We start from the raw sequence: 13,519 nt of genomic DNA on the forward strand, positions 1-13,519 counted from the left end.
TGTCACAGGGATGCCAGCAGCAGCGGAAGTCGAGAGAGAGGAGAGAGAGAGAGAGAGAGAGAGAGAGAGAGAGAGAGAGAGAGAGAGAGAGAGAGAGAGAGAGAGAGAGAGAGAGAGAGAGAGAGAGAGAGAGAGAGAGGAGAGAGAGAGAGAGAGGAGAGAGGGAGAGAGGGAGAGAGAGAGAGAGAGAGAGAGAGAGAGAGAGAGAGAGAGAAGAGAGAGAGAGAGAGAGAGAGAGAGAGAGAGAGAGAGAGAGAGAGAGAGAGAGAGAAAAAACACACTGGAGAGCCCAGACAGAGTGAAGACTTGCTGGGGGCTGGGAGGTCTGCCAGTACCCCTTCCAGCTGTGTACCTGGTAAACCCCAATAAAAGCCTGCAAAAAGCCACTGAGGGCTCTGACTCCTTACCCGGTCTTCTGGATCCTGGAAAACCTGCTCTGTGTCCTGTCCTGCCCCTACACTGTCCCTGCATGAGACAGCCTGAAGCTAGTCTGTGCCCTCCATCCAGTGAAATTCCCATCAGAGCAGTCAAAATGTCCTAGCAAACCCAGAAAAGCCTTAGTTTAGCACAACAGGGACAGCAGATGCAAGAAAGGGGTGCTTATCCAGGTTCCATCAGTGACCCACCCGCCACGGCCTTTGCTCGAGCTGTTCAAAGCTAGGCTATGTGCTCAGAACTTGGCCCGGTTCTGCCCAGGAACGTGGTGATGACCGTATAAGGCAGCAGGCTGGAGAGCCTGAGGAAGCAGGCAGTGCTCAGGACAGGGGAATCTGAGTCCTAGCCCTGCCACTAACTTACCCCTTGACTCCGGGAGTAAGCGCACCAGGTGAGAGCTTCAAAGTCTACAATTCTAAAATATAAATACCCTACAGCTGTGTGGAAACCTGAGGCTTAAGCAATTTAATGTAGGACTAAGCGGCCCACTCTCTTAAAGTGGCAATGGCTCCTGCACAGAGAGGGCTCATAGTTCATTTCAAGAATAAAGTGGGACCTGACCATCCCCACTGTGCTTGCAGAGCCGCCCCCTCCTAGCCCCAAGCGCGCTCCCACAGGGCCCCGCACACAGAGCCCAGGGAGTGGGCCACCAACAGACTCCAGTTCTCCTCTGGGAGCCAGCGGCAAAGGGCCCCCAGGAGGTGGTGTGAGGACTTGGCAGTGCCTGGGAATTCCTTACCACCTCATCTTCATCTTCCTCCTCAGGCAGTGATTTGGGCTTTGGGACTTTCAGAGTTGCCCCTTTAAACAGCTCCTCCTCTTCATCCCCAGAAAGACTGAAAGAAAAATCCAGAAAATCAAGTCATAGAAAATGTTGTTTTGGCTCTAGGCCTCAGTGCCCACAGGCTCTGGGGATAAGAATCCAACAGCTATGGTAACCACTAAGGAATTCCTCCCTTCCCACACTGGCTCCTAATGTTCTTGTCCTCCTCCACAACCTGTCGCCAGAGTGATCTTTTAAACCCTCCTGCTTAAGAGCTAAATAGACACTGCTCCAAAGACATACAGATAGCCAACAGACATGAAAAAATACTCATCACTTGTTATTGGGAAATACTAATCAAAATCACACCTATGAGAATGGTTCATGTCAAAGTCTAGAAACAACAAATGTTGGAAGGATGCAGAGAAAAAGGAGAACTCGTACACTGTTGGTGGGAACACAGACGGCCCAGCCCCTATTCAAAATAGTACATAAGTTTCTTAAAACAGTAAAAGTATATACACCACATTATCCAGCAATTCTCCCAGTTACCCAAAGAATGCAAAATACCAATTCAAAGGGAGATACGTTCAATGCGGCACTATTCATAATAGCCAAGTTATGGAAACAACCTAAACGCTCAGAAAGACAAATAATGGATGGTTTCACTCATATGTGGAACACAGAGAAAACAAAGGTCACACAAAAGCAAACCAAAAACAGTCTAGAACTCTGACTATAAAAGTGAGGCTACCAGAAGGGAGAGGGAAGGTAGAGAGCAAAGTATGAAGGGGGCCCAATGGACCATAGTAGAGGCCAATGGATGCCTTGATGGTGGGCGTGGTGAGGTAACATACGTCTGAAGAGGTATGATCTTATACCACTCAATCACATACATATTATAAACCAACATGACGCCTCCATGCAAAATTAAAAAGAAAAAATACTCTTCTGCTTAAATCCCTTTAGTAGTTTCTCACTGTAAAGTCCAAACTTCTAACAGGGACATAAAACCTAACGACTGACCCCGCGTTGTTTTCTAACTTCGGTTGAACACTACTCTCCTACTTACTCTGCCTTCTTTTAGTTCCGTGATTGTGTCGTGCTCCCTTCCACCTCAGGGCCTTTGCATATGCTGCTCTTGCTCTCAGCAATAGTAGTTTCTGTTCCACCCTTCAGTTAAATGTTAAAAAGTTACCTCTGCAGAATCCTTCCCTATCTACTCTGTATAAAGCAGAATAACTACCTCCTTATTCTGCTAACACATTTAAAAAAAAAAAATTATCATACTTTTAAAAATGTTTCTTTCCCATGAGACTCAAACTGAAGAACCAATTCTGCCTCGCCTTCCACAGAGCCTAGAGTTACTTAATAAATGCACGAATGAATGAATGAATGAATGAGTTTCTGAGGAGTGAGATGCCAGCTCTAGAAAAGCCAGACAACCTCTACATACAGATGCCTTGTCCCTACAACTACCCAGGGGAGCATACCTGGAATGCCTAGAACAGTGGCTGGGTCCAAGGTTTATTCCCGCAGCTGTAGACACCACCTCTGTGCTCGACAGCTCCTTGCAAGGACCAGCAGAGCTAGTGGCGTCCTTGTCTTCCTGGAGCTCTGGAGGCTGAGGCTCTCCTCCTGGACTTTCTGGTCCTAAGGCTTGTGGGTCCTCCCTGTTGGGGTCTGAAGTCAAGGAGAGTCTTGTGGCACTTTCTTGCTCCCCATCACAGGCATTTCCCAATGGGCTGTCGGGCTTAGGTGCCACTGGGCTGGCAGCTAGAGTCTCCTCACACTCAGAGTCAATGGTTACAGGGCCTGGAGGCTGAGGGGGAATTGAAGCTGGGGGCCCTGGAAATTTGTGTAAAAGGACACAAGCCAGTTCAGGTGGGTCATCTTTTGTCTGTGAGAGCACCTCTGCTTCTGAGGGCTCCTCTTTCCTTCTGTGTACATCAACCTGGGGAGAAGGGAGGGTCTGAGGAGGCAATGACACAGTTTCTTTGACTTCTTGCTCAGATGGCACCACAGGTGACTCCTGCCTCTCCCCATTTGGGGGTACGGGAGACAGCCCAGAATTGGCAGAGGCTGACTGCTCCTGGGGGCGTCTCGGAGACTGCTTCTCTTCTTCCTCTTCATTGCTACCCTCTTCTTTCTCTTGATCACGTTGGTTTAACAGCTGAAGAGTCACCATCTGTTTAAAAGCCAAGGAGAAGGAAAAACTCACTGACAGGAAGACAGCAGGCATTCCTAGGCCTTCAGTCCTTAATACAACTGGTCATCCAGTTCAAAACGACTTTGCTTCCTCCTCTTGTAGGAGGCTGCCCACATCAACCCAGATAAGTCTTCCCTAGCATCCTCATCACTAATGAACAGCCTCGAATAAATTAACAACACACCCATTCCGATGGAATCATCAGCTGTACCTTGATTGTATTCATGATGGTCCCCAGCACCGTCCTACCATCATAAGACTCCTCCAGCTCAAACTCTCCCCGCAGGGACTGAAACACCTGGTTCATGATCTTCTTCACCTGCGTAAAAACACAAGGGGAGAAAAACATCAAGATGTATGCTGCCAAAATCAAGTCATTGAGGGATGCACATAAATTCCTGAGAGGGATCTGGAAGGCAAAGCTGAAGCCCTGTTGGAACTCTATGGCAAGACACAGCTGGTTGTGAGCAGTACTTTGACAGAATTGCTCTCAAGGGCAAGCAAGCTGTCGTCTGTGTGCCCCAAACTGCCTGGAGATGTTCCCTCCCACCCAGACCACCACGGAGCACCCCCACGGGCTAGGAGAATGTTGGACCTCCCACTCCACTCCTGAGATTCAGAGGCCCTTCCCTGTATGTCCAAACCCTCTGGATTTGCCACCAAAGTGATAGGCTCCCAAGGGTTAACTTTTACTTGAGCCACAGAAGTGGTGCACCGGTAGACTTAAGGAAAAACCTATCAACATGATATCTGGCCACATTCTTTGCGAATGCTGCTGCTCTGTGGCTGGGCCCTGTGCATCACAGCTCACCTTCTCTGAGGGGTCAGTAGTAGCAGCTTCAACCCCAGATCCCTGGGACTTTTTCTTCTCCAAGAGCTTGATGTGCTGTTCATTTTGCTCTGTCAGGGTTGTGACTTGGGCCTGGAGGGCTGAACACTGAAAAACAGACCGTGGTTATGGCCTTGGGAACCTGGACCTACCGGCTGAAAATCAGGAAAGCCGAGAGGAGAACCGTCCAAGCACTAAGAGTTCACCTCAAGGAGGTCTTTGGCATCCCCCTTCTCCATGCCTACCCCAGGCTTTTATTTCCACCTCACTCTGTTTCGACTCACATCACTTCCTCTTTCCTAACAAGGTCAGCTGCCTTGTCCCGAATCAGGTCATGAATATAAAGGAAAGGGAAGGAGTTATAATTTTAATCACAGACACGCACACTGGACATTAGCAGCCACCTAGCAAGCTGTCTTCACCATCTGTGTCAAAGGCTTTCAACTAGACACTTTGAGGAAAGAAACTGACCTCCAGGACTTTTATGCCAGGACCCTCATCCATTCCTCCTTCTCTCGTTTTTTATGCCAGATGATCCCTCCATGCCCTGAGTCCCATTCCACCCTCAGAGCCAGGAAGTTCAGGCCACATCTCCAGGTTACCAAAGTGATTGTCCTCCTTGTCTCTGCTCAAATGTCTCCTCCTCTCAAGGATTCCCTGGAATCTGAAGTACTTCTCTTCTGCACCCCACAGCATTTAATGCTTATCTTTGTCTCCCTTTCTTGACTGTGAGGTTGTTGAAGGCCAAGTTCTTTGTAAGCCCTTTCCCTAATATAGTTTCTGGAACATACTGGCACTCAGCAAATATTTACTTAATATATGAAAGATTAATAATGGAAAATGTGCTCCAGAACACTGCTGCTGCTTTCTCTTGTTCTAGGTCACTGATCTGTTGTCCAAATTAGCATGTGAAAGATTGCTGATAAACTGGAACATTGGGCGTTGGGCGAGTGTGGTATTTTTAAGCTATCAACTTCTTTAGGGCTCAAAAGGACTCACAAGACTCAAATAATCTGCTGGTCTCAGATTAAATGGGCCACCTCAGCTTTCTGGCCCAGGAAAACACCTACCTTTGTCTGAAGCTGGAGCAGTTTCTGTTGATGGGCATCCCTCTGGGCACACACTTCCTGGTACTGTTGCAAGTGCTCATCCTTGGCAGAGGCCAGCAGATGCTCACATTTTGCTTCCCACTGGGTCTGCAGCTCTGCCTGCACTAGCGAGAGCTGCCAGGAGAAAGTAATGATCAGATTCTGGGGGATCCAGGCACATCTAGGGTAGCTTATCTCATAAGGCCAAAGAAAAAAGCTAACAGCCCAGACTTGATAAGGAAGCACTGAAAGACTATTTTTTAGGTAAATATTTTTTAATGGAAGTAAGAAGAGGCCCCTGGTTGTTAGAATTTCCAAAGTCACTGTAGCCAGACAAAGGTGTGACTGGTCCTTGGAGGGCAGGGTCCTACCACCATCCTACTTTCCAGGGTCTGGGCCCTAACCATTTGAGAAATTCCAAAATTTATTTTTGTTAAAATTCCCCAGAGGTGGAGCAAATCAAGGACATCGATTCACTCTAATTAAATGGACACAAACATGAATTCATGAAGTTACAATGAAAAAGGGGCTGTCCAATGGATGAGATACCAAGCAGTATCAGCAACTACCCCTGGCTTCCCTTCCTGACCATCTAAACAGACCCCTTCCAGGACACAATGTGCCCGACAGGTGGTGTCCCATGGTTGAGGACTTCGGTCTTACCATGTTTGCAACTTTTTTATAAAGATTTTCCCCCCATGTTTTTCTTATAAATTTCACTAAAAGAGAAAGAAGTTCTTTATTTGATTTCTGGCTCTTTGATTTCTGGATTGCTTTCTTGCACTTTTCTCCAAAGTGAGAGCATCAACTATAAGAAATGTCATCCTAAAAGATGAGGGAGAAACTAGAAGCTTTTCTCTCTGAGCATTCATGCTTTTCCTTTATTCCAAAGTGCCGCAGTTTCCCATTACCTGCTCTGCAGCTGCTTGGTCTGTGGTCACGCGAGTCTTTTTCAAGAGCTGTCGCAGCTTGTCGAGTTCCTCCTGATGTGACTTACGAATCTCATCTATCTCCTCCTCAGCCTGGCAGCGCTCCTGCGCTGACTTCTTTTTCCGTTCTGAAAGGTTCTTGGGAACAGAAGAACCATCATGAGCTTAAGCTGTTTAATGGGGTATAAACAGGGGTGGCGGTACTGACCTCACAGGGTCCTTACTTCATTTCTGTAAACTATTTTTAGTTTAAGTTTTCCCTATATTCTTGGCTATTGTGTGAGAAAAACTGTGACAAGAAGAACCTTGTCTGCCATGCCACTGAGCGATGGGGAACACCCCAATGGTGGGGGGTAGAGGGAAGCAGGACGCTTTCACATCTTACTGGTAGGAAATGTGTCGACTCTCTTTGGATGGGGACCTGGCAGTCTCACAGAGAGACTTTCAAATCGCAAAGTCCACAGATTATCCTCTCTTTAAGGAAGCAACAGACCATGTTCATATAGATTGTGTATTATAATGATGTCACTTTAATGGTATCAGTAAAGATGAAAAACTGAAAAGAGCTGAAAATCAGAAGGAACTGGCTTTTAAAAACCTGGTAAAATCATACAAGAAACTTTTCTCTTGAAAGAACCACCTCAGGGGTCTGGGGTTGAAGCTGCTGCTACTGGCCAAAAGGACTTTACTATACAGTGTTATTGAAACCTCAGAAATAATTTGCTCTTTTTATATTTAAACTGTTCCAGAATAGCAAACGAAACATTCCACCTGGTTCAATGAGGCTAGTACATCTCCGATAGTAAAATTCTAAAACAAAATATGCTATTGATGGAAATAAAGGTAAAAGACAGCAAACTAGAAAGCTATTTCAGCTGACTGAGGATTTATACCCTTAGTGTTTCCAAATCAAATCAAACCAATATTACAATAGGAAAGAAGACAAAGGATATTAAAGAGAAATCACAGAATAAAAACTAGTAGATATTGAATACATAAAAATTTTACCACTAACAAAAAATACACAGTAAAACAAGATAGGCTATTTCACTCTCAAACTACAAAGATTAGAAAAACTGACGAACGTGCAGACTGGAAAAAGTGTGCAGAAATGGACTGGCTTACATCATGCTGGAAGTGTGAGCTAGTATGTTCTCCTTTGAGGACAATCTGGCAATATTAGTAAATACTGAATTCCAATTCAAGCAATTATGAAAATGCTTAAATGAATTTGCAAAATTAGTACATAGTACAAAAATGTTCACAGCCGCAAAGTTGAAATAATGAAACAGGAGAAGCGTAAGTATCCACTGATAGGATTTAAATCATGGTGCAGCCTCACAGCCGACTGTAGCTAAAAAGCACAGTATGCAGTAGCTAAAAAAAAAATCTCATTCTTACTAGTACAATGCCCATGACATTTAAAAAAAAGCAATAAACATGATCCCACTATATTGTAAGAAATGACATCAGCATATGTATTTGTGTTTTATACACAGAAAACAATCTGGAAGGATATTTATACATGTGTTTAGAAGTACAAATATAAACAATGAATTACAGAGGGAGAAAAGATAAATTTTATTTTATAATTTCTGTCTTGATTGTATCGTTTACAATGAACACAAACTATTTTAATCTTTAAAAGCTTATTAAGCTAATCCTGGCAACTTGGGTCTAGCAAGTAACTTTGATTATAGAACTTACCTTTTCCAGAGACTCCTTCTCGGTCCGAAGGTCAGTCAGCTCCTCCTCCAGGGCTGTCACCTTGAGTTCCAGCTGTTTTCGGCTTTGCTTTTCACTTTTGAATTTGGACTGTGCTTGCTCAGAGGTTTCCTGAAGCTCTGGGATTTAACAGCAAACAGACTTAGCTGCAGTGGGTAGCATGGCATCCCAGCAGCTCCTGCAAAGCTGCAACTCGCCGCCTCCCAGTCCTGCTACAAGAGCACTTTTAACTTCTTTCACATCTCACTGACCAGCAATAGGTTTATCAAGCCATAAACTGTCACCCCACCTACCTGCATTTTTCCCATAGAAAGTCATTATGTGTTAGCATCTACACATACAAAACGGGATAAAATGTTCCAAGCAGTCAGAGACCACCTTTGAGATGTGTCACCACCCACAAATCCCTTTCATCACCATCCCAACACAGTGGACTGATCTTTATTTAGAACTGGTCCAGGCCCTTTCTCATTGCTGGGGTAAGATATTCTCAACTTTCTTGGCAGCTGGGACACTGCCACCATTTACTTTCAACATTCCTTCTCTCAAATAAAGCTAAGGGGAACTTTTTTAAACAAGTGCCATGAATCGAAAATTTTTTGGAAAATGTTTGGTTCTTCTTGAGATAATTGTCACACAGGGCGCCATAAAAGGAGAAAAGGGAACACCCATATGACTTTCAGATCTAAGATCATTGCTCACACGAGCCAGATGCTCCTCTGAAAGGCAAGGGATCTGTCCTCAAGCTACCACTTTATCAGTTGACATCAGTGTGTTTTTGCTCGAACAGGCAAGTGAACTTTGCTTCTATTCCCAACTCTGCTGCTGCTCTAGCACATTTGTGTCTGTGCACTAACACGCATGAATCAATAGGCTGGTCTGCACGAAGCTTCTATTTGAGTCACAGTGTCTTGAGCACCACCTTTGTGCCAGGCACTTACCTAGCACAGATTTGGAGGAAAGGATTTTACAAAGATGGCAAGACACCATCCTTGCCCTCAGGAGCTTGCATTCTAGAGAGGTTGCATTCTAAATGGTGCTGGTCAGTGGCTAACTGCCATATGGCCATAATACTGCAGCCAGAGTTAAAGGACTTTAAGAAGATCAAATGTTCTAGAACAAAACCAGGAAAGTTTCTCAAAGAGGCAGACTTTGGAAAAACCGGAGGCAAATACTGGTGATGAGGGGCGCGGCCAAGCTCAGAGAATAGCATGGATAAAAAGCAAGAGAAGCACTACAGGACGTGCTGAAGCGGGAGTAGCCTGTGTGGTATTGGTCAACACACCACCCATTCAGGGTGAACTGGGAAACAGTATGGAGATAAGTCAAGCAGGAGGGGCCTTGAGTGCCAGCCTCCAGAGCTACAACCCAGACTCTAAGAAAGCGGCCAGGACTACAGGAAGTATCTGCTTCAAGTTCCACTGTGTCATGTATTAGAGGAACACATGAACTCCTCCCAGCCTATGAAGCCAACCATAAGTACCAAAGATACTGACAGCAACACCAGTCCAAATAAAGCAATCTATGGCCACCCATCAACTCTAAATGAATAGTCAGATCTTTTATTGTCCTTTATGTCAAACAATCATATAGGTTTATCCTAGTCCACATTAATTTTTGGCTCAGTCCTTTGTGTACCTTATGAGGATTAGGCCATGTGGATTAAGAGAAAGGAAATACCTTAATTCCTTACTTTAAATGGCAAAGCTCCCAGCCCCCTTCACAGGTGACATACCTGAGACCTCTGCCTGCAGTTTGGCGAGCTGGCCCCTGACGAGGTCTGTCTCCTTCAAGCTCTCTGTCAGCTGCACCTGCAGCTCTGTTTCTTTCCTCTGGTGAGCTGTCATTTTCAGCTGCAGATGAGACACTTGTGCAGTGGCTGCTGCTAACTCTTCCGTCACCTTCGCCTGGATAGCAGCAAAGTATGATGTCACTTTAAACACCTGTGTTCTGTCTCTAAGGGAAGACACAACCTCAAGTACTCTACACTAAGACCTGGGTGGAAGGGAACTAGGGCCACTTTCAACCTGCATTAAACCAAACTTTTGAAATGTGCAAAGTCTTTAATCAGTAATTCCCTTGCAGAACTTCATCCTTAGGGAAATTTATGTAAGATGACCAAAGTTGTGCTATGAGGATATAAGAGATAGTACAATCCATAGTTGCAAAAGAACAGAAAAATAAAATGCTAAAAATGGGCTTATGGAAATTATGATAAACCTTCTGTGTGTAGCTATTAAGGTGATGTGAAAAAATATTTAGTGGTATGGGATACAGTCACACCCTATTGCTAAAAGAACATTTTCAAATCATACATAAATTCCATGTTTGCAAAACAAACACTTGTGGAAAAAGAGTTTGAGTGATATCTGTATTTCTAGCAATAGCTAACTTAGCTAAAAGAGCTATGGGTGAGATAAACACACATACACACACACATTTTCTTTTGATTGCAGTTTATATATACTTCTGTTTCGCACATGATTTTTTTTTTAAATTTTTTATTATTTTAATTTATTGATTTATTTTATTTTCTCAAGCTTTTTTTTTTTTTTTTTAAAGATTTATTTATTTATATAAGCACTGGGTACAGTCAGAAGCACGGCAGGGTGAGAGAATTCACCAGAGCCAGAGAGGGGAGCAGAACAGGCAGAATGACGAAATACACTGCTGAGGGGAGCAGCAGGCGGCAGGAGAGGTCTGCGCGCCATGTGGGATCCTCGCTGGTGGCCGGGGATCGAACTGGCGCTGCAGAGGCTGCGGGCAGCTTCGCAACCCAGCGCTCAACCGCTGCGCCACCGGGGAGGCCCTCGCACATGATTTTTTGGGAAAAGATAATGTTTTTGTTCAAAAATTTAAAAGATATAAAGAAGTAAACAATGAGAAGTCTTGGCCCTATTCCTATCCCTACTAACTCCTCTCCTCATGCCCTACAGGGGTGACCATGTGATACTTTTTCATCTTTACAGTGATTATATAAACACCAATGAGATTCTTACTTCTCCCTTTCACATAGAAAAGGTGGCGAGTTTTATACACTCTCTCTTTGTACATGCAGATCTTCCTGTTTTAAAGTACTGTGGCATCCTACCATGTGAACGTTCCATAGTTTATTCTTATAGTGCAGGACACTTGGATAGTTTCCAGCCTGTTCCCATTACACAACATGACACCGATGCATAATCCTGGACACGCGTCATGTCATTTGTGTGCAGGTGTGCCTGCAGGTTTCCAGATGCTTTTCAGCTAGTAAATGTGACTGATTTTGCACATCATCAAATCCCCTCCATGAACCATTCTATAGTCCTACCAGCTTCACCAGTGGTTGCCAAGTTCTGGATTTTTACCAAGCTGATGCATGAGAAATGGTATTCCTACCATTTTCTAACTTTATTACAATAAACATGTATTTTCTAATAAGAGAGGGATATTTTTAAAGTATAGATTGGATGCCTTCAACAGCAGTCAACTTCTGAGCCTATAATTTCTCCCTAGTAGTACTGTACCATTATTAGTCTTGTAATGTAAAGATGGGTCACATGAGGACAGCTTTGGGGGTTCCTGGAAGAACAAAGCTAATAAAAGAAGAGAACACTTCAACTTCTTTGACTGCTCAATATGTTGTACTTGGTGCCCTGTAATAGCCAAATAGCAGTTAAACATTCCCAAATAACATCTGATGAAATCTAACTGATGACTTTGGAAAACCCCAGAGTGATATTCTGGGCATTACCGGTGTTGGTGATGATGATAATTAAAAGGATGGCCAACAAAAAGGAATGGTAAACAAGTGACAAATACCATGTTCAAAACAGAAATGAGAAATCAGATGACAGGAAAGGCAGTGAATGGTTGCCCTGCTGATGACCATTTTTGACTTTTGGACAGCAACATCTTTATGGAGTTAATTTCACAGACAGGTACACTGTGCTACTATCTCTATGATACTTTACATGGATTTTTACAGTTGTCTATTATCACTTGTTCCTTACAGTACTCACTGTGCCAATCTCAGTTTAATACTTATTCAAAAACTTCATCAGTTTTATAGCTTTCATTTAAAATCAAAACTTTGGGGACTCCCTGGTGGTGCAAGGGGTTAAGACGTAACCTGTGAAGCTATCTGCAGCCACTGCAGCATGAGTTCAATCCCCGGCCAGAGAGCTACCCACGTGGAGCAACACACCTCTCCTGACTTGCCCACTGCTCCCCTCAGCAGTGTATTTCAGTCAATCTGCCTGTTCTGTTCCCACCTCTGTCTCTGGTGAATCCTTTTACCCCCCACACCTCTGGCCTGCACCCCAATTCTTGTATGCATAAATAAATAAATCTTTAAAAAAAATCAAATACTTTGGATCTCCTAAAGGTAAGGGAAATAAAGCAATTAAAAATTGTATACAGGGCCTCCCTGGTGGAGCAGGGGTTAAAGTCTCAGGCTATCAAGCTATCGCAAGCCACTGTGGCATGAGTTCAATCTCTGGCCAGGGAGCTGACCCACATGTTGCAGCAGACCTCTTCTGTCTTGCCGGGTGCTCCCCTCAGCAGTGTATGTCAGTAGATCCACCTGTTCTGCTCCCCACTCTGTCTCTGGTGAATCCTCTTACCCGCTGCACCTCTGACCAACACCCCAGTTCTTGTAAATAAGTAAAATAAATATCTTCAAAATAAAAAAGGTGACCACGTGAAGTATGCGGTACTCAGTACCTGACCCTTCAAAACAGTGACACTCAGCAGATTCCCCAAACAGATGTGGTAAAGAAAGCCCAGTGCTTAAGGCCTCATGAGTATTTGACCGATGTCAGTTGTTAACTGTTGTTGTTATTACTACTGTTTTGGCCATTTAAGAGAGCGCATCTGCAGGGTTCAATGTACTATATAAGCTATTCTGGAGTTAAACAAAATGAAACATTTCAGTGGATCAGTAAGTTAATTCAGCGGTGAGCAAGCACTGACCTGCAGGTCAAACTGACCTCCTGCTTATTTATACCAATGAAGTTTAAACAGAACACACACACAGATGCCACTGATCTACGAGAGTCACATGGTGAATTTACTGAAAAACAGGTGTCCAGGTACCTCTGCCAGAGATTGTAACAAGAAACCACTGAGGAGAGCTGAACTTCTCCCAGGCGGCATATCAGAATCAAGGGAAGCTTTTTAAAAATTGTTTTAGGGCCCCTCAGCTAGATACCCTGAAGTAGAATCTCTGGAGGGGGAATTTAAGAAAACATTTTTAATCAAGCTCCCCAAGTGAGTTTGACCTAAAAATTTGGTCATTTTAGACCTGAATAGTGACTGCCATGCTGAACAATACATCTGTTGACCCTGTTAAAGAACAGAGAAAGGAGAAACAGAAGGACATTTAGAGGGGACTGGTGGGATAACTCTAGGGCAATGTCACAGGCTGCTATTGGGGCAGTCACAGCAAGCAATGGTGAAAAGAGCAGCAGGACAGAAGCAGGGGACAGAGGCAGGGCTAGAGGTGGGCAGGGCTGTGCAGCACAGAGTACTGCTGCCAGAGGATAAGGGCTCACAGATACC

The 13,519-nt window shown here is 44.4% G+C and overlaps 1 protein-coding gene across 4 annotated transcripts in view; it reads right to left on the reverse strand.

Annotated features, from left to right (window-relative positions):
- The window catches only part of FKBP15 (FKBP prolyl isomerase family member 15), a 49,436-nt gene that overhangs the window by 3,416 nt on the left and 32,501 nt on the right, over positions 1–13,519 (reverse strand). For all 4 annotated transcript variants that reach the window (XM_037494955.2, XM_054689456.1, XM_054689457.1 and 1 more), the window contains exons 20-27: positions 9,714–9,885; positions 7,961–8,097; positions 6,236–6,391; positions 5,307–5,459; positions 4,219–4,344; positions 3,619–3,726; positions 2,692–3,386; positions 1,175–1,271 (exon numbers count right to left, since the gene is read on the reverse strand). In XM_037494955.2, the coding sequence (XP_037350852.1) occupies positions 1,175–1,271; positions 2,692–3,386; positions 3,619–3,726; positions 4,219–4,344; positions 5,307–5,459; positions 6,236–6,391; positions 7,961–8,097; positions 9,714–9,885 (1,644 nt within the window). The remainder of the gene's footprint in view (positions 1–1,174; positions 1,272–2,691; positions 3,387–3,618; positions 3,727–4,218; positions 4,345–5,306; positions 5,460–6,235; positions 6,392–7,960; positions 8,098–9,713; positions 9,886–13,519) is intronic.

This window comes from Talpa occidentalis, unplaced genomic scaffold (genome assembly GCF_014898055.3).
Source record: "Talpa occidentalis isolate TD23 unplaced genomic scaffold, MPIMG_talOcc4v2.1 talOcc4.7, whole genome shotgun sequence".
NCBI classification, from domain to species: domain Eukaryota; kingdom Metazoa; phylum Chordata; class Mammalia; order Eulipotyphla; family Talpidae; genus Talpa; species Talpa occidentalis.